General features: G+C 39.5%; 2 protein-coding genes across 2 annotated transcripts in view; one reads left to right on the top strand and one right to left on the bottom strand.

The window, feature by feature from the left end:
* LOC143147317 (uncharacterized) overlaps window positions 1–22,522 on the top strand; it is a 43,884-nt gene that overhangs the window by 959 nt on the left and 20,403 nt on the right. Inside the window, exon 2 of the mRNA XM_076312466.1 lies at window positions 9,355–9,657. Within this exon, the coding sequence (XP_076168581.1) occupies window positions 9,415–9,657 (243 nt within the window). The 5' untranslated portion in view covers window positions 9,355–9,414. The remainder of the gene's footprint in view (window positions 1–9,354; window positions 9,658–22,522) is intronic.
* The window catches only part of LOC143151594 (uncharacterized), a 188,655-nt gene that overhangs the window by 157,787 nt on the left and 8,346 nt on the right, over window positions 1–22,522 (bottom strand). The window lies entirely within an intron of this gene.

Genomic DNA, 22,522 nt, shown 5'->3' with positions numbered 1-22,522 from the left:
AAATGACAGAATTACCGGAATAATTAGTACGTGAGTAATATACAACGATTTGAACGTACATACATATCTAAATACATATGCTTAACGAGTTAAATTTGGAAAGTAAATTCTCGACGATGTACAATCTTACGATACGTTTTCTCTGTATTGTAGTTCAGATTTGCTTCGCCCAGTTTCGATACGTAATTAAGAATCATTTTGCACGAAGGTTTACGACTTCTACGAATGTTTTTCGAGGCGGTGAATGACAATTGCATAATTTCCTACACAACTGCCCGTTCTTTGTACCGATGCGTGCAACTACCCGAATACCACGTAAGTACTAAGGTACGTAATATGGAAGCGGGTTAAGTGAACTAATTATCGACAATTACGGAAGGCTCGCAAAGGATCATTAAATACATAATCGTTAGGGCACGGGTGCAGTTTGTTATTGGACGGCATGATGAAATAGTAATTGGGTGCTCTTAAGCGCGAATAATTTTAAGTGGACACACCTGAACGGAAAAGCGATCTTCATTAATTCTCGATGAAAGCTAGTTGGCGGGCACTAACTGTCGTTAGATATTATTATCGTTAAGTCGAGAATATTGCAATACCAATGAGGACATTTCGTTGATTGTCGATCGGTCCTTACATCTCCACCGTTATTAACATTTTACGATCGTAGGTTTTGATCATTTCCGTTGAACTAGAGTGGCATTACAAGTTTTTAATCTCCATAAAATATGACTCGATACGTTCGAATTTGATATACAAAACAGACTTTCGTCAGACTCTTCGATTCGAATTCACACCGACGAAGAACGTAATCCAAAATATTAAAATCGACGATCTTCACGATATCCAAGTATTTACATAATGTGTTTGCTCGTTCGCGGAGTAAGTACCTGTTACTTCGCATAAACCGCCATATTGTTTTCGGTAAGTAACAGAACATATGTAACTGTACACGATACAACAAACTCGTACAAAAAATCGACTATTTGAACAACGATGACTCGTTCCCCGAGAATTCGAGTACGAAATTTTTTCTAAAAATTTTTTATAACACTTCTCCTATTCTAATCCAGATAAGAAGTATTAAGTTCTTCGGAAAGTCGTTTCGTTTCTTTCGGTGAAAATGAAACGATTTTTTTTAGACCGTACAAACATTTTATTAAATTACATATTCTCCGTTTTGGCAAACGAAATGACTTTTCGAACAACTCGATACTATCCCGGAACATCCTGCGCGCGTCTCCTGGCCTTAATACGTTCGAGACACTCCTCCTCCGAAGGAAGCGATATAAATTCAGCGGGAAAATACTCAGCGGGCGATAACTCGCTCAACGGTCGAGCCGTCGGTAATTAACATTTTAACTGCCGTTCGAAAATCGTACACGCGACCCGGGTTTAACGCGTGACAATAAAGTACCCGTGGCAGTTAAAGCGTTAAGGGTTAAAGTGCGTAACTGTACGTAGATCCTTGACTGTTTCACCCGGCCGGTAACCCGCGGAATGAACACATCATGCAGAGAATACCGGAATCGATTTATCTCGGACGTCGATTGATTTATTACAAATCGGGTAGCCGCGTTTAGAAACACCATTGCGCAACACCGTGGGGCTATCCTCGATTTGTACGTCTTCGTCGATCCGTGAGCGCCGGGAGTCGATAAATCACGTCCTATACGGCTGAAAAGAATTCTCAAATTGTTTATAATACGGTCTATTAGTGCGCGCGTAATTGCACCGCGATATACGCGAGTAGCGACGTAAATCAATCAGATCGCGCGTACGTACGCTGGTTTGATAACGTAGCGGCGTTCGTTGCGCGGTGGATAACGAGGAAGATCGAAGACAGACGGAAAAAAGATCGTTTTACGAGGCACACGGTTCGTTCCACGACCGAAAAACAACACCCGAGATTCAAGGATTCGATAGTTTCTCACGAATTGCGCGCGCTGAGACACGGTTAATTTCGCGATACCGGTCCTCTCTCTTGCGTAAATCGTACCCTTTGAAAAATTATTCCTCGTTTCAACGTAAACCGATTCGCGAGTAATCATTTTTCAACTTTCATTTCCGCGTGGGAGTAGTAACGAACACGCGTACGCTTAATCGGGAAGTTTGGTGGCGAAAAGAAATTTTCCACGGTCTCGAATCAAACAGTTGCTACACGAATTCTACGGATAAGCGAGGTGTCTTATTTTACGTTGTTTCTGGTTTAGTATTGGGTTGTTCGGAAAGTCGTTTCGTTTTCTAAAATGGAGAATATGTAATTTAATAAAATGTTTATACACTCTGAGAAAACTCGTGTTTCATTTTCACTAAAAATAAATTAAATCACTTTCCGAACAACCCAATATCTATATCGACCAGTGTGTAAATGAATCAATCTATAGGTATCGGTCAGGTCTTGGTAGAACGGAATATTTTTATCGATGTTGTAATAAAATTTGTGTGAATCGAATAACTAAAAATCACTCTCTTTTAAAAATCATTTCAATCGACGTATTGAATTCGAATATATTCCATTACTCTTGTCCGTGTACGAAATTTGTAAATTTCTTTTATTCGAAGAAAAGCATAATATTACGTGTGTACTATGTATACAGTAGAGAAGGATGTTCGGGACAATCAAGCGTACACCGACAATCGTGCAAAATACACGAGGTAAACTATTTTTTGTTACATTGGGTTGTTCGGAAAGTAGTTTCGTTTTCCAAAATGGAGAATATATAATTAAATAAAATATTTCTACACTCTGAAAAAACTCGTGTTTCATTTTTACCAAAAAATGGTGGGCGTCGTTTCGTTTTCCAAAGTGGAGAATATATAATTTAATCAAATGTTTATACACTCTACAAAAATCGCGTTTCATTTTCACCAAAAAATGATGAACGTCGTTTCGTTCTCCAAAATGGAGAATATATGATTTAATAAAATATTTATACACTCTAAAAAAACTCGTGTTTCATTTTCACCAAAAAATGGTGAACGTCGTTTCGTTTTCCAAAATGGAGAATATATAATTTAATAAAATCTTTATACTCTACAAAAATCGTGTTTCATTTTCACCAAAAAAAAAAAAAAAACGAAATGACTTTCCGAACAACCCAATGCATCGTTGGTTAAAAAAAAAAGTAGTGCACCATTGGTCGTTAGCGACGAAGCCGGCGGCAATTTTCCCGCCAGCCGTCGGGGAAATGGCTAATTTTCATCGGCGTGGTCGTTATACCGGGTAGAGGTGGGAAATGAATACGTTTCTCCGTAACACGTTACAGAACGCGAGTCTTTATTTATACGAGCGTACGTCTTCCTTTATTCGCCACGGCGACTTCGCGAAGACGCGGTTTCGCGCGGCGTGCAGCGAGGAAGATTGACGCACCGCAACGGGCACCCAGCCTAATGAGTTACGGCCCGTCAGAACGAATGGAAAGAAAGCCTTAATAAATCTGCGGCAAGATCCGATCGCGCCGAATATATCTCGCGTGCTTTGATGCTCACCCGGTATACCGCGTACGAGTGCGTCGAGAGCAGCCGTGTCCATTCGAGGATTTATGCCCGCGACGAGATACGCGAACCCGAACACGGTATTTTATCCGGCTTTAAGGAACGAGCGGTTCGACGTCCAAGGAAATTTTTATACCTAACGTCCACGTGACCCGATAAGTGCCAACCAAATTACGCCGTTTGCTCGTATTGTTCTACCGGGGTATTTTTCTTTCTTTCTTTCTTTTTTATTCGCTGTTTTAGGATACTTTCTTTTGCTTCGAGACACCATCTTTAGGAGGAGGAACTACGTAGAGTTATATATATATATATATGAGTGCTATGTTAGTTTTCGATATTTAAGAATGGAGTAAACATTTGTTCAAATTATAGTCGCGAAAAAGAGAAATGATAGGTTATCGCTGCGTTTAGTATTTTGCCCATCTCTGAGTTTAGTGTTGCATGTACAGTATGGTTATTGGCGATAGACTTAATTTTGCAAATTTTGTAGCCCAGTTGGGTCTCTTAATAATGAAGGGTGACGTTAGGGGCATATTTGAGAGTAGTTTATATTTGCATCTCTGTATTTCATAGCTTTTGTATTCGTAGAGTATTTTGTAGTATCTGTAACGACAGTAACGTTGCTTAAAAATTTACAAATATTTTCAACATGCTTCTGTAACGTTAGGGTCCTATTTTGGAATAGTTTATATTTGCATCTCTGTATTTTATATCTTCTGCATTATAGTATCTGTAACGACAGTAACGTTGCTTAAAAGTTTACAAATATTTACTGTAGCGTTAGGGTCCTATTTTGGAATAATTTATATTTGCATCTCTGTATTTTATTTCTTCTGCATTATAGTATCTGTAACGACAGTAACGTTGCTTAAACATTTACAAATATTTTCAACATGCTTCTGTAACGTTAGGGTCCTATTTAGGAGTAGTTTATATTTGCACCTTTGTATTTCATATTTTCTGCACTAGTAAAATATTTTATAGTATCTGTAACGACAGTAACGTTGCTTGAAAATATACAAATATTATGATTCTTTGAACTGTAAACGCTTCGAAGAACCAAAGCCCTGATCACCAGTGGCCACTGTGGCATTCAACGTGTTAATAATGACGTATTTTTCTTGACGACGAAAAGAAGTGTTTTTTAACGGGAACAGACGGTTCTCGATTAAAATCGTTTCGTTCTAGGCTGTCGGTGGACTCATCGGTGAGACCGATCCAACAGGCTGTTGCTTCAGACGCAATTATGCGCGCTAGAAAAAGACTGCTATATTTCGCCCAAGGCAATAGGCTGTTGGATCAGCCTTATTGGGAACCATTTATTCTCATTAAAAATACACCTTTTCAAATATTAGAAGAAAAAATACATTCGTAAACATCGCTAAGAAATACGTTATGTTAAATTTTCAAGCAATTGGTAGCAACATATTTCCCATTGTAATTCGATTGGGAAATCCTTCGCCACGAATTGCACTATATTTGTAATAATTTTACTCGACGTACCCTCGCCCGGAGAAGTATGTTGACGTGCTTGAAAAATGCGTCTTTCCTTACTGAATAAATATTAGAGCGTTCTGAAAGCAAAACAAAAATCCCAAATATTTTTAAAAATTTAGAATCGTTTTGTGTCTTCCAAACGGGGCTAGAAAATGGCCGAAACGTTGGAACGAAGAAACGATCGCTTCTTGAAAATCGTGATTTAAAAACAAAACTAAATCAGAAGGTATAAAATGCTCGAAAATTAACCTTGAACATTTATCGTGCAAATATTAATTTCTTCACTTGTTTGAGGAATGTATAAACGAGAATTCTCCTTGCTCGATTATGTAGCAACGGCACAAATAACGCAACATTTACCACGTAGATAAGTGTCCAAATTGAACTTCACGGGCATTAGTTCCCTTTGTTGAATAATCTCGATGTTTTCGAACGCGTTCTAATTTTCCATCGAAGTTTGAAACTGTTCAAAGACCTCTCTCGATCGCCACGGAATGCCACGAGATGAAAAGTAGGACCGTTTTATCGAGATTACGATTGAGCGCTGATTAAGAAGAAACTGAAAGCTAGCAGAGCGCCTAGGTATGCGATTCCACGTAGAAGAAGCCTGTACAGAAGCAAACGATATTTCAGACACGTGCCGGCACAGAATTTACTGCCTCGTCACGTGCGTTCACGTGCACGCCCTTTAAACGATAGCAGGAATTACACCGCGTAATGGTAATAATGCTCAGGATATAGTGCGATCCTATAGCTTTCTTCTACGTAATGCAGCCTTAAATGCGGGATTTATAGTTCCTTTGGCTGAATACACCAGCGAGCCGATGCCAGCGTTTAATTTGTAGTTATATTCGCGTACAGTGACTGTAAGTTTATAATCCGTCCTGAGAGAGTTCGTTCTTGGCATTCGCCGAAAGACGCGACACGAAATACCGAAACGCTGAGTAACGTTGTTAATATTATTAATACGAAGACCTTTCGGTAATACTGTTGGGCAATGGTAAGTTCGAATGCAAACTGTGCGACGATAACCTTAAATAAACAGAGATCGTGAGATCAGTCGAGCAACGGAGACGATGACGAACAAATTCTTCTAAACAATCGATCCTTAAAACTCGAATACCTAGAACGAGAGACTGACATCGAACATTCTTGACAAGTCGACCGTGAGTTCTATTTATTGAAAAGTGTCATTAGGTTTGGATAATTTTGGAATATTCGAGAACGACGTGTAAAAATTATTTTCACCCATGACGAGTCGCTCGAGAAACTATTTAAGAAGAGAAATTTGTTCGTTAACGGTAATATGAGAAATTAGCAAAGAAATGTGAGAGATATGCAGTACGGGAATCACGTGTACGTAGAATTAACTGTATATTTTCAAATTAATATTTTCATCATTGGGTAGTGTCCGAACACGATAAAATGGCGACAGAACGTGACGTTAATAGCCGATTTCCCCAAGCGTTCGAAGAAATCGTGAGCAAATTATATTTCTGCTTTGTGCCTCCGTTGGTCCTGATTCTCGAGTCAAGAGTTGAGTAAACACTCGTGACTTTTTATTTTGCCGCGCGAATCACGGTGATTAGGGTCTCTCTTTTTCTCTCTCTCTCTCTCTCTTGTGACAAAATTTTTGTTTTCATTGAATCGATGTTGAATAGCGTTGATTGACGGGGACGTTAGAAATTGAGGACGTACATTACTGTACGGAATATCAGAATAACGTATAATTGTGAAGTTGGAACTATGTTTCTAGGGATGTAGGTTCTGTCGGCAGTAGCCCAGGAAGTGGACACTACGGATTTAAATTAAATTAGCGGACTAGTAGTTTATATTCTATTAGAATAGTGGTATTAAAATACTTCAGTATGCGAACGATGATGTTCGAATACCCAAATATTCAAATACTTCAATATTCGAATGATGATATTCAAATACTTCGATATTCGAATGATGATATTCGAATACTCTAATATTCGAATACTTTAATATTTAAATGATAATGTTCGAATACTCTAATATTCGAATACATCAATATTCGAATACTCTAATATTCGAATACTTCAATATTCGAACGATGATGTTCGAATACCCAAATATTCGAATGATGATGTTCGAATATCCAAATATTCAAATACTTCAATATTCGAATGATGATATTCGAATACTCTGATATTCGAATACTTCAATATTTGAATACTCTAATATTGGAATACTTCAATATTCGAATACTCTAATATTCGAATACTTCAATATTCGAACGATGATGTTCGAATACCCAAATATTGGAATACTTCAATATTCGAATGATGATATTCGAATATCCAAATATTCAAATACTTCAATACTCGAATGATGATATTCGAATACTCTGATATTCGAATACTTCAATATTCGAATACTCTAATATTGGAATACTTCAATATTCGAATACTCTAACATTCGAATACTTCAATATTCGAACGATGATGTTCGAAAACTCTAATATTCGTATACTCCAATATTCGAGGTTTGTCTGCAGCGTTCAAGAACCTGCAAAACACTCAACAGCATTATAATAAATTATTCAAGTAGTCCCCGCCCTAGTCCAGAGTATCGAATCCCTCGAGTTTCTAGGCCAACGAGCCCGGCCTACGCGGAGAGGCGCGATCTCGTTTTTCGATTAAAATTCGATATAGCCTGGTAACTGTAACTCGGTTCGCTGCTCTCAACGAAGAAACGTTTTACGTGTATTATGCGCCAGCTTTGTATGGCAAAAAGCTGAAGGAACCGTAAGAAACGTCCATCGATAAAGATGGCGTGCCCATCAACGTCCTTCTCTCGAATCATTGGTGCATTAACAGCTTTAATAGCCGCTCGGAGGCTTGCTCTTTTAACGAATTGACATCCGAGGCGTTATAGAGGCAGAACGGAGGCGAACACGGTACTGTAAATTCGATTAAGAGTGACGATATAGCGACAGGAGATCAGACCTGAGCGTTTTCGAATACTTATTTATATTATCATCGGAATAAAATCCTCTTGGGTATTCCTTCGTTATTTGTATCATATTTCAAAAGATTATCGATGTTGGACACTTTAAAGCCCAGGTTCGATAATAGTATTGTTGTAATAATGATGATTCTGAAAGAAATATCGAACATTATATCTGCTACCACGAAATCATTCGACTTCTCTCCCGAAGCTACGTTTCATCTGTAACGACGAACGAGACGATTGGGTGCTTCGCTCGGGACGTTTTCACACTCGTTTACTGCTTTTTTTTCCCCCCGAGTAAAACAAAAATTAACGAAACACGAAGTTTTCGTCAAGTCTACCCAATCAACTTCGCGAATTCGTTCTATCGCTTTTATCACTTTCAAGTCTATTATCCTCGTAACTGTTGCCACACCAGTTTACGGCAATAAAAATTAATGCGCTAACAGGAAGCAGGTGTCGCTAACTAGATTTCACATCCAGTGCTTGTTCAATTTCATTTCCTGCGCGCGTGTTCCTCAACCTGTACAATTTCTAAAACGATTTAACGGATTTATTGTCACAGACTCCCATACAACATATTTAAAACACAGAAATGTTGTTGTTAACGATCTCAAGTTTTTCAAGCACAGTCAGTCCATGACTCTAGAATCTACAAAAGCAACGAACATTTTTACAACGTTCTATCAAAAATAAATGAACCGAGTCAACGATGTGCCACCTACAAATTAATCGAAACTGTCGAGTAACATTCAAATTCCTAATAATCGAGTAGTATTCAAATCTTTACTGTTTCGCGTTGTACCATGTACTTAATTCTACAAGAATGAAGAAAAATATTCTAAATTTTACGCATAGAAATGTTATCTAAAAGTTATCCAAAATTTCTTCAAACCTCTCTAATACTACATTTACACGAAATTATCGTTCACAGTTATTGTAAGAAAAGAATTTCACGATGCAGAGGGTCAACCAATGATACATAGGGTTGCTAGATACACCATATTTTACCACCATTGCATTCAAGAATTGTAAAACGTTTGTTGCAGAATATTTATTTACAGAAATCACCAAAATGATCGATCTAGAAAACGAATCTCTATTCCAAGTATTCAAACCCTTACTGCGTCACGTTATACTATCTATTTAATTCTACAAGAATGAAGAAAAATATTCTAAATTTAACGCATAGAAATATAATCGAGAAGATACTAAAAATTTCTTCAAACCTCACTAACACTACATTTACACGAAATTATCGTTCACAGTTATTGCAAAAAAAGAATTCCACGATGCAGAGGGTCAACCAATGATACACAAGATTGCTAAATACACCATATGTTACCACCATTACATTCAAGAATTGTAAAACGTTTGTTGCAGAATATTTATTTACAGAAATCACCGATCTAGAAAACGAATCTCGTTCAGAATTGAGATGAAATGGTCTGGCGTGACACATCGGGCCACGCGTTCGCCATCGAGGATCTGAAGTGTGGACACAGTTTCGTGGTGCAAACAAGGATAACCTTGGCGAAGAACGACTCACGCATCCCGTTTCGTGAAAGAAAACACCGGAGCGGATCGACGCCGAAAGAAAACAGGCTGCCCGCGAACCGACGAGCCGGGCCCGATCCGTGGAAATTTCCAGTTTGCTCAGCGGTGCGGCACAGTAACAGGACTCAGGTGCGTGCACGTTTGACGTGATTTTAAAATTCGCGAGAGGCCAGCAACCTGATCTTTAACGCGTTAACTGAATGAGATCACCGCCGGGACCGAAAGCGATCTGATCCTTTTCGGTGCCCGAAAGGCTTTCCAATCTTTCGCGAACTTTGCACGGTCTCTTGGAACACGATATTTTTTCAATAATCGTAACAAACGCTTTGTAAATCTTCTTCTTCGATAGAAAGGGTCAAACCGTCCCGCGCAGATGTACAGGTCACCGAAAGGTAAGTAAGTAACGTAGTTTTGTTTCCAATTCGAGAATCGAGAATTCGAGTTATCCAATCTTGGAATAATTGAACATTGTTTAGGATTTACGTATATTATGAGAACATTTAACGGATTCGTGTCTCGTATAGAGAATTATATTACGAATGGTTCGAAGATCGGTGAATGAATTGAGAATTTTTCGTAACAGAAATTTAGAGGGACGTTGTGACTCGATACAGCGACGTTTACTCGTGGAATTTTCTCTTTTAACGCGAGGTAATTATTTTGTCGTCCAGATGTCTCACTTTCTTCGCTTTTGGTAACAAGTTGTACTCGTTGTACCGCGTGGTCATTATGTAATACGATTATTGAAATTTTCTCTTTCGTTTTAACCACTTTCTAATAGGGGTCTGTGTTACGAAAGTTTCCACAAGGACGACTCGTGCCCACGTGGCGACCACGGCGACGGTTCTGGGCGTAACCCTTAACGAACAGGGCCGATTTTTACTCTGTTTATGTGTAAATAAAATTATCTCGCGGCCCGTCGACCAGTTTGCCTTCGCTCATTCTTACGAGGAGGTCTTTGCCCTCGGTATTACATCAAGGTCCGTTGAAGTCGTTCTCAAGCAAATTAGACTCTCTCTTGCACTTGTACCAATTACTCGTAATCAGAGTTGACCGTTGAGAAAAAATTAACAGAGTCTTGTCCCAAATTGCACGAATGGTGATTACTTTTTTTTTCTCGGAGATATCGAGAATTCGTTATCTTTCGTCGATCCAATTTTACCAATCACAGGCACACGGTAAAAAGTAAAGCAAACACCAGAAACCGACAGGATAATCCAACGTGATCAATGGAGATAGATTTCTAGGCTTTTTACTCTCCGTGATACGTGCAGCGTTCAAAGTTTTACGTTTCAACGGACGATCTCTCATTTTGAATAATGTACTTTTCGCGTCTCGCGTCACTCCCTTATTTATCGCGAGTAAAAACCGTAACGAATGAATCGCATCGACGATAACGGCGATATCGCGCGATTTTATTAATACGCAACTGTATTTTTACACATTTGTCTGCTGGACAGTATATTTCAATTAAAGTCTCCGGAGCGCGTCCCAATTACTTTAAAATTGATCGTAAGGAAAAGAATGTACGCAAAAACAGCCGGATCCAGAAGAAGTTCGAATGATACCAGTTAGTCAGACGACGTTGTAAAAGGAACAGTCGAGCGACATCAAGATTGTGTGCTATATATAGGGTAAGAAAAAAAATAAGTATCTGGTAAGCATCTTCCATTAACGGACTTGGAATTCCACGGTTCCGTGAAGTGTCTTCGTAGAAACGGAGACGAAGCCCCGGAAATTAATTTTCGACAGTTCGGCCCAGGTGTGTCTATATGCCGGAAACTGGGTCGCGTAACGGTGAAATTCGCACCGGTACGAGGATCCACTTTTAGGGGGGTTAGGGGGAAGGGGGGAGGGTCTAGCTACCGGAACTTCCGATTATCCCGCAAGCTCCGTTTCGTGTTGACGCGAGAAACTGTGAGAAGAAGCTTCGAAAGGCGAGTAACGCTTTCTCGGATTAACCCCCCTCTGAAAGCAAAACGGTATCTTTCCGCAAATCGACCGAAGAGCAAACGTCACCAGGAGTAGGATCACTTGTCGAATATTTATTTCTACGATTCGAATGCTGCTCGAATAATTGAATATTGGAATACTCTTCGAATGATTCACCGAGTACTTGAATACTGGAGTAATGTACGATTCGAGTCTCGCAATATTTTGCGCATTGATCGAGTATCTGGATATTTGTAGTATTCGAATAGTGCGATGGAATCTATAAATCACGTCCTTTAAGTTGGTTGGGATTCTAATATTCCTACGTTTCAATCATTTAAGTATTAGGATATAGTTCTAACACTCGACTATTCGAAGTCTTGTCTAATACTCAACGATTCGAATTCTTGTAAAATACTCAACGATTCGAATTCGTGTCGAATACTCGACTATTTAAATTCGTGTCGAATACTCAACGATTTGAATTCTTGTTGAACACTCAATGATTCGAATTCTTGTCGAATACTCAACGATTCGAATTCTTGTCGAATACTCAACGATTCGAATTCTTGTCAAATACTTGACTATTATACTCGATTATTCGAATTCGTATCGAATACTTGACCATTACACTCGACTACATACTCCTAGCAATAGAAAGTTACTCGAATAAAAATTGCATTACATCGTATAACAACCAAAGCAAAACAATCTATCCTATCGAAGTTAACGTTAACACCTATAAAGGCAGTTCTTAAATCGTATCTATCGCGTACAAATCTCCCAGAATTCCGGAAACTAATCGCACGTTAATTTCACGAACACGGAAAATAATCCGCGGTGTGTTCCAGACGAGGTAAAAATCGAAATATCTTGTATTCCATCGGTGTTCGCGGGAACACTGTTACGCGAAAAACCATCGACCCGGTAAAGGGGAGATTCCGGACCTCTCTCGGGAACATGGTTCGTGCTCGGTGGCCAAGTATGCTCGGGCACGGTGATCGGTAAGAAAGAAGTTATCATCTCCCACGATAAATTTCCCGGTTTCGACGTTGTTCGGTGTTCGTCGTTGGTAAATATCATCGTTCCGCGGTATCGCGCGCGACTATCTATTCGGAACTTGTGCGTTCTAAACGGACAGCTTCGTTTCTGCATCCTTTTCTACATACGATTACCATGCGCAATGAGAATCGGGCCTAGGCGCGCGGGTACTTTCGATTGCGTTATCCTCAGGACAAGCCGCGAACCACGCGATCACGTCAAAGAAATCGCGCACGGCGCGTTAATTATTCCGGGCCGTGCGTTTCCATACCCCGGCCAGTAGTAAATATCATTAAAAGGCACGGCGCGCGGTGGAAAATGGACGCGGCCGTAACGTGTAAATAGCGCCGAGCGTAATAATATTTATGGTCGGACGATGCTATCGCCGCTATATTCTCACGTGGAAAGCTGACAGAATCGGACTGCCCGGAGTCGAACCACGGTACCGAGGAGGAGAAAGTAACGCGGCAACGCGAACCTACAGCCGATTGGGCCCGATGAGATAATGGTTAATCATGATTATTAGCGTAATGAATGGGCCACGGTGCGAGCTCCAGTCCACGAATGCTTCGACGCGTCGCAACCGGTCCGTTTGACCTCTAATAATCTAATTGAGAGCGAATTACCAACGCGCAGGTGCTAACGTTCCTTTTTCCACCGGCCAATTTGCGTTTCCGCGCGGCGTAATTGTCTTTAACCTAACGATCGGCCACGTTCCAACGCGTCACGGATTTTTAAACGTTCGGTATTCTACCTAGGCAAACTCGAGCACCAATCTCGGTACACATTTCGCGGGAGGATTTTTTTCCATCGATACCGGGGAACGTAAATTAAACGGTACGTAGAATTCTCTTATTGTGGCGTTTTTCTTTCATTCGTTTCGACGATCGCGTTTATTACTCTGCGGTAGATCAGATTATCGAGGTGTTTTATTCACGTTTCGACGATGTGCGTTCTGTGTCCGGTTCGCTTTAACGTTGACGGAATTGTGTAAATTGAAAAGTAACTGAGCGATGCCACGTGGATTCGTCCACGTGTGTAATCTTGATTTTGTATTTGAGAGTTATTCGTGGGGTGTTGTGTTCTCTTCGTTTAACGTAAATAGAATTGTATAAATAGAGGATCAAGTAAGCGATGGCACGTGATTTCATCCACGTGTGTAATCTTGATTTTGTATTTGCGAGTTATACGTGGGGTGTTGTGTTCTCTTTGTTTAACATAAATGGAATTGTGTAAATAGAAAATTAAGTAAATGATGGCACGAGGATTAATTCACGTGTGTAATCGTGATTTTATATTTGCGAGTTATACGTGGGGTGTTGTGTTCTCTTGGTTTAACATAAATGGAATTGTGTAAATAGAAAATTAAGTAAATGATGGCACGAGGATTAATTCACGTGTGTAATCGTGATTTTATATTTGCGAGTTATTCGTAGGTTTTGTGTTCTCTTTGTTAAAGTAAATAGAAAATGGAAAATTGAAGTAAGTTAAAGTAAATAGTAAATAGAAAATTGTCTAAAGAAAAAATTAACTAAATCATGGCACGTGGATTAATTCACGCGTGTAATCTTGATTTTATATTTACAAGTGATTCGTGGGTTTTGTGTTCTCCTTGTTAAAGTAAATCGAAAATGGAAAATTGAAGTAAGTTAAAGTAAATAGTAAATAGAAAATTGTGTAATGAAAAAATTAACTAATAGATAGCACGTGGATTAACTCACGTGTGTAATCGTAATTTTATATTTACGAGTTATTCGTAGGTTTTGTGTTCTTTTTGTTTAACGTAAATAGAATTGTGTGAATAAAAAATCAACGAAGTGATGACACGTGGATCAATTCACGTGTGTAATCTTGATTTTATATTTACAAGTTATTCGTAGGTTTTGTGTTCTTTTCGTTTAACATAAATATAATTGTGCGAATAGAAATTCAACGAAGTGTGTAATTTTGACTTTATATTCGTGAGTTACATAATTATGTTTACTTTGAAAATACTTCTCGGAACGTAAAGAAGAGTAGCTCTATTAGGATCGACAATTGATCTTATTTATACACCTATCGAGTTATTCGTTTTTGAGGAGAGACGTTGTGAACTTTTCTTTGACAGAGGTACGCGCTGTTACATAAATTAAAGGTATTGGAAAGAATGAAGGAGAAATGTAAGAGAAATAAAATGCGAGGCTAATGTGAATTAAGCTACTGTGTCGACCATATTGTAGTACCCCCCATCGAGAAGTTGGTGGCACGGGTTAATTGAAAACATTATTGCAGTCGTTTCAATTTGACCGACCAACTTTGTAAGTAAACATCACCGAATTTGGACCTCCGCTCTGGTCAAACTAGTTCGTTAAAAATGAAATACGACGGAACGCTGATACTAAAATTACGTCGAAACACATATTACAAGTAATTTGTATTCAAAACACGTTAACGTTACGTTTAATTGTCCCGAAAAAAGATGGCCGCCTCGATGAGTGCAAAGGTCTACGAAATGTTACGTACATTTGTTGTTATTATAAGAGAAAATTGTATACGAATACAATAAATGTACCACTGACAAAAGTTACGTAAGTTTCCAGACAGTACACTATTTATATAACAGATGGAAGACAACTCGAACTACCTACAACGAATATTGTCGACAGATAACACTTCGCTGTTTAAATAAAAGTATTCGTTACAGTAGGTTGTCGTGCCTTTTGCAACAGTAAGAACAACACAACATCGAGTCATCGACTCTGCCAACCGGTTATAATAATTTTCGGAAGTTTTATTTTATTTTTCGTATAAATATTGAACTACTTGACCCAGTTCGAATTCGATGACCGGGCACGAAAATTCTTCGAAGAATTTATCTTCTTCGATAATTTAAATTCTAATTTTTATTCGACGAATGAGGAATCGTTAAATGTATCGTTGCTCTTCTATTCGTTGTTCGAAATTTTCATCTACGTAACAATTTCGCTCGTCTCCGATCCAAAGGATGTACACAATGTCGATGTAGCGGGTGAACAGATTCAGCGCTGATTCACAGAACCGTTAATAACAGTGACGCGTCAATGTTTTTACATATTCGCAACTCGTTATAATTTACCTTGTAGATTTCCGACATTTTCGTTTATTTTCGTACTCTGACGTTTTACTCGCGACCTTCGTTCCACTCGACGAGGAAACGAACTTTTTCCAATTGTACTTTTTGCCGCAACGAGGAAATCGCTGTGCTTATTATCGCAATAATTTCGCGGGAATATGTATCCAGCGCCAACTTTGCATCGCGAGTACCGCCACACGACCTTCGTTTATTCTTCCATATCATGCTTTTTTCCTTCGCGTTTCCACCGGAAGTTTTTCCACGTCTGTTTCGACGAATTGTGACAAAAACGTTTGCTCGAAAATAAATCATCCGCGCTAATGATTCGCGAACTTCCTTAATCGCGACCCGAGAATCACACTCTTCGATTTCACATCTCACGATTCACTAGTAACATTTATTAAGTTGTTCGGAAAGTCACTTCGTTTTATTTTGAAAATGAAACACGATTTTTTTTGAGCGTTTAAACATTTTATTAAACTATATATTCTCCATTTTGAAAAACGAAATTACTTTCCGAACAATCCAATACGATGAAACAAACCCAACGAAATTAGTATAAAATAATAGTACGGTATCGAATGAAGAATCATTTCGTCTATATTTATCCTTTAATCACCCACGAAGGTGTGTTTCGATAGATTTATGTAATTGCGTGTTTCGAAAGAGAAAAATGCATTTTTTGAAACTAGCTTCGATACTGATATAAATATATTTAATTGACGTAGAGATTACATCGGGCGAGTAATTGTGCGATTCAATGTCGCGCGACAAACTAAGAGTTAATAATGCAAAAGTGACCGGTAATGCGTAATAAATAATAGAGAAATAAAAATGGTAAAAATCTTATGTAATGTGATTGTACATGGTTGCTTGGTTTAGAAATTTATGCCACTCCGGAACGCACGAGAACAATGGCATAATGCGCACACTCGTATCTGGAGCACTGTTCAGCTTATTTATTTCCTTCGCGTCAACGTTGAAAATTCTAGTCTCTTTTTCTACTTAATAACGAAACTTTGAAACAGCACAACGACAAACTTAAGTTTCGAAGGTCTCACATTTCGAGACACGAAAGGTTTTTACAATTTCATTCTAACGAATCCCACAGCCACATTATTCTAATTGCAACGTACTGGTTATTGTTAAATTTCAATCATTGCAGGTTGAATTTATACAAAGAGTAACTACGTTTAAATACTTCGCTTTTACCACTAATCACTCCTTCGTTCCTTATAATCGTTCGTCACTATGAATGGACGCAACGAACAAGAGAAGTTCTCCATTTTTAAATTTTAAAAAATTCAAAATTTTCCAGAAATCTAGTCCAAGTGATGCTAACAACATTATTTTCTCTTTCGACAATGAACTGTTCCAGAGGATAAAAACACCTTCGTAAGAAATTACGAGCTTTCGTATAAACTGGAATATCTTCAAAACTGTAAAATATATAAAGAAAAAGTGTAATTTAAAGTTGTACGATATTTGATGTCCTATAATATGAATCTCGAAGATCAATTAATCAAACCTATCGACGGGTTTCTCGAAGCTCGTTGATGCGATCGGTGAATCGAGCTCCGGCGCTCTGATAAAATAAAAAATAATAAATGGGTCTGTGAGGTAAACTCGCGTAAACGAATTACACACAATGCAAGCTATGTTCCTATGTAGGGTAACGGTTGCTCGTTCGGTGAATTGTTCCCACAGTAATGCATTTTTCTTTGTCCAGCGCCGCCGGTGCCGATCGATCACAGGACGCCTGACGAAACTCGCGTTGTTTCGTCATTTCGTATTTACTCGCTTCGTGGACGGTAACAGGGAAAGAAATCGTGGCGATCGGTACGATTCGCTTGTTCAGTGAAATAACTGTTCACTTTTTCATCGGGGAGATTCGTCCGATCGCCTCGCTCAAATTGAAACGAATTACAGCCGTGTAATGGATGCTATTACGCAAAATGAAATATTTGAGGTAAACTTTTAACAGTCCTACAACTGAGTCGGGTAACTGATTCGCGTAGCGATACAGTGGTCGATCTAGATTTAAAATCGAAGCGGCGGTTGCTCGCGAAAGTATTCGAACGCTTCCATCTCGAATTGTTGGCAAATGTACACTTTGTACGGGAAACACGAGTCGAAATCTGAACTCGAAACGAAACGAAGTTGAACGACTGGGAGATTCTGATTAAAGAGTTACTCTTTGAATGGAAATATCTGTCGTCGATTGGTGATATTCTAGGACCAGTTTATAATCATCGATCGAGAGAAAAAATCCTCGTCTTAGTAATCGACTCTGTAAACTTTTAACAATCTTACAAGTCGAGTGAACGATACAGTGGTCGATCTAGATTTAAAATCATAGTGGAGGTTGCTCGCGAAAGTATTCGAACGCTTCCATTTCGAATTATTGGCAAATATAATGTACACTTGTGCATTACAATGTACAAGATGTGTATGGAAAACACGAGTCAAAATTTGGGACTCGAAACAAGACGAAGTTGAACGACTGAGAGATTTTAATCGAAGAGTTACTCTTTGAATGAAAATATCTATCGTCGACTAGTGATATTCTGGGACCAGTTTATAATCATCGATCGAGAAAAAAAAAACCTCGTCTTAATTATCGACTCTCCAAATGAGTTTTGGCTTTCTAAACGCGACCGAAGGTCCATTGGCGACAAGTTACCGTTTGCAGACCTCGGCCCAATTATATTCCACTTGCGCAGTCTAGATCGGCCAATATGTGAGATCCCTTGCAATGCTAGCGGCTTCAATTAAATCACTCGTGAAACCGTGTTATGGGGCAAAATGTACGAGCGAGTGGGAAGCGGAGTAGAATGCGGCCTCAGTGTCAGGTACATACCTCGCTCGCTTGTGCTTTTAGTTCGTCTATGGTGTACAGGCAGTAAGGATAACTGGAAAATGTGTCCACGATAAACCTGGGGATGCTTCTTTAATTGCGACTTATGTTGTTCCGAGATTACCACTATGGGGTTCGATGTACCGTAGTCAGCGGTAAGGATGACGTTCGAATCAATCAAAAACTGTGTAAAACTGTATCGATGTACATTTTATGCTTATAGGAAGGCATCGATAAACACTTTATGTATAACAGTAATGATATCTTATTTTCTCGAAAATATTCAAATAGTATTCTAACGCTCAAGTATCCTAATCCTATTCAAGTAGCATTCGAATGCTAGAGTTTTCTAATACTATTCGAATAGAATTCGAATGCTCAAATGCTCCAACTGTATTCGAACACTTGAATATTTCATTAGTATTCGAACACTGGAATATTCCAATAATATTCGAACACTGGAAGATTTCAAAACTATTCGAACACTCGAATATTTCCAGAATATTTGAATGCACGAGTATTGCAATAGAATTCGAACACTCGAATATTCCAATAGTATTCGAACATTGGAATATTTCAAGAGTACTCGAATGCACGAGTATTGCGACAGCATTCGAACACTCGAATATTCCAATAGTATTCGAACACTGGAATATCTCAAAAGTATTCGAATGCACGAGTATTGCAACAGAATTCGAACACTCGAATATTCCAATAGTATTCGAACACCCAACAATTCTACTAGTATTCGAACTCTCAAATACCCAAACAATATTCGAACACCCACGCGTCTCAACAATATTCGAACACTCGACTATCCTCTTAGTATTCGAACTCTCAAATACCCAAATAATATTCGAACTCTCAAACACCCAAATAATATTCGAACTCTCAAATACCCAAACAATATTCGAACACCCACGCGTCCCAACAATATTCGAACACTCGACTATCCTCTTAGTATTCGAATTCTCAAATACCCAAATAATATTCGAACTCTCAAATACCCAAACAATATTCGAACACCCACGCGTCCCAACAATATTCGAACACTTGACTATCCTCCTAGTATTCGAACTCTCAAATACCCAAATAATATTCGAACTCTCAAATACCCGAGTAATATTCGAACTCTCAAATACCCAAATAATATTCGAACTCTCAAATACCCAAACAATATTCGAACACCCACGCGTCCCAACAATATTCGATCACTCGACTATTCTCCTACTATTCGAACTCTCAAATACCCAAATAATATTCGAACTCTCAAATACCCGAGTAATATTCGAACTCTCAAATACCCAAATAATATTCGAACTCTCAAATACCCAAACAATATTCGAACACCCACGCGTCCCAACAATATTCGAACACTCGACTATCCTCCTAGTATTCGAACTCTCAAATACCCAAATAATATTCGAACTCTCAAATACCCGAGTAATATTCGAACTCTCAAATACCCGAGTAATATTCGAACTCTCAAACACCCAAACAATATTCGAACACCCACACGTCCCAACAATATTCGAACCACTCGACTGTCCCAATAGTATCCGAATACTATTCTAGTATACGAATTACACATTCATCGACCACTCGAATCCCCGAAAACTTGAAAGACTCAACTACAAACGAACCTCGACGAACACTCGGCCCCGATCCAAACTATAGAATACCCTCGTGCTCGGGCGAGATCGCGCGGCAGTCGGGGGTGGGTAGAACGCGAGAGTGAGCGTAAGGCGGGGAAAGGGAAAGAGAGCATCGAGTTTATTGCAACTGAACGTGGCCTCGGTGTCAGGTACTTGCATACCAGTCGGGTATGCCTTTTAGCCTATTTACGAGTGGCCAGACCGACAGAAACGGAACGGAACGAAACGCGCGAGCAACGACGCCGTCGATGTCGCTCGTCGTCGTCTTAGTCGCTCGTCGTAGCCGTAGTCCTCGTCGTCACCGTCGCTGGTTCTCCAGCGGCCGGTCTGTTGCGCAATCTTCGCGATTGCAACGGCGAACGGTGGAACAGAGACGAAAACTATCCGCACGCCTACATCGCCCGGAGCTGTCATGAGCAAGCCAGGGCACCGAGAACCAACCGTGCCTGGATCGCGGTTGCCCCAACCAGCTGGCTTCGATCGTCGTCGAAGGCTTGGCACACAGCCACCGAACTACCGGCGTGTTCTCGCTGTTAAGGATCTAGGCCCGTACGCTTCCGCGAGAAATTCGTGATTCGTATTTAATATGACGCGGCTGGGTACAATACACAGCTCACGGATCGGGGATCAGCGCCACGGTCGAGTTCTACGGATTAATTCCGCGAATGCGTGGCCCGACCGGGCGCTGATTATCTGCGGTTATTGTGCACGATTAAATGGAATGCACGTAGGTCATAGATCAATTTAACGGGGATTAATAGCTCGCGCGAAGCCCAATCGTCGATGGTTGTTGCATGGTCTCTCGAATGCTCGGTGGTCTTCGATGAGAGTAACGTGGGCGGGATATGGATATACTGTACGCAACTGCAAAGAATGCACTCGAAGAGACTCTCGCTCACGCGAGATTGCGTTTCGATAATCGAGAGACGGTGGTGGTCGGTTGGTCTGTCCGTGTGCTGGGAAATCGTGATCACCGGTGGAGGTAATTTGTTGAAATTTTTATTGGTTTTAAAGTGTATCCGGAGGCGTTCTCTTTTGGGTGTAGATAGACGAAATAGTTGATTGGGGATTTCGTTTGGGAAGTATTCCATCGGATCGATTTTGTAAGGTACGTTTTTGTATCGTTGAGGGAAATGTGGTAGGGAGTGGAATCTTTCTGGTGTGAAATTGTGAAATTTGTAATATTTTAAGCGAGTTGCGGAAAGTTGATATAAGGCAGTCGAAAGTGAAGTATTGTTGGAATAAATAGAAGCCTTCGCATATTTTCTACACCGAGTGGCAAACATTTGGATTCGAGAGACACCAATTAATCAATCGTTACCTTTCCAATTAGTACGAGCGTAATAAAATTGCAATCGACGCAACTGTGATGCAATTTGTCCAATCGGGAAAGAATTTTCCGTATTACTTTTCACGTAAGCGTCTGCTTTTTATTGGTGTCTCCGCGATAAAATGTTTGCGTTTTTTTTTCCATTATGGAAAAGAGAATACGAAATTGAATATATTTAAATCAAATGTATCTGGATAATGTAGTCGACTACAGATTAGCAGCTTATGTTAATGTCATCTTGATCACCTATTAGTATTCCGAGCAATTTCTAGATCGTGTTCGTGCAACATATAATTCAAATAAATTCTATATGTAAATTGTTGAAAACGGTTAGTTCATGAATTATATATATATATATATATAGTCTGTTCGCATAGGGATTTTGAGGTATTTCATTTTTGCGATCGAAACGAGGCCACTCTCGGTTTTCAACGATAAACTAAAACGTATCGCAGGATACGCGAGATTTGCAACATTTTAAGTTGTATTTTTCAATCGACGGTGACCACGTATATTGTATCGCGAACCAGACTCGATTACTTTTTTACTCCGAGTTAATTTAAGTCAATTAAGGAAACGTACCGGTAATCGACCGTGACCCAGTGACCGACCGCATCCAGGACTTGGTTAAATATTAAGCTACAGTAGTTTCAAAGCGTCAAAAGACATCGCCGGTTGAAGGCCTGGTATTTAGTTTGCTAGAAATCCGCTTAAGAATCGAAGAAAAGAAGAGAAGCCTGTAGCATCAAAGAACTCGAGCGGCAAGCCTCGCGGCCATGTTGCCTCGCCTCGGTGTAAAAAAATTTCAATTAACTACGAAGAAAAAAAAACAAGCTGCAGGAGATACGTTCGTTTTTAGCGAGCATCTAGCTTTATGTCTTAAAATAATAAGAAACGAAAAAATGTCCCAATTTTTTACCATACCTCGAACATTTCTATAAATATAACTGGGACGAATCGACTTTTCTCTCGACTTCGACGAGCGAGTCGTTACTATAATACACTCGACACGATCGTTGAAAATCGATCGTAACATGTTTCACGTTTTCCACGACGTGTCAATCAACGATGTTAATTATTCGAACTGA

This window comes from Ptiloglossa arizonensis, chromosome 1, assembly GCF_051014685.1.
Source record: "Ptiloglossa arizonensis isolate GNS036 chromosome 1, iyPtiAriz1_principal, whole genome shotgun sequence".
NCBI classification, from domain to species: domain Eukaryota; kingdom Metazoa; phylum Arthropoda; class Insecta; order Hymenoptera; family Colletidae; genus Ptiloglossa; species Ptiloglossa arizonensis.
Note: the sequence above shows the minus strand (reverse complement) of the source record. Positions and strands in the feature narration are given on the sequence as shown.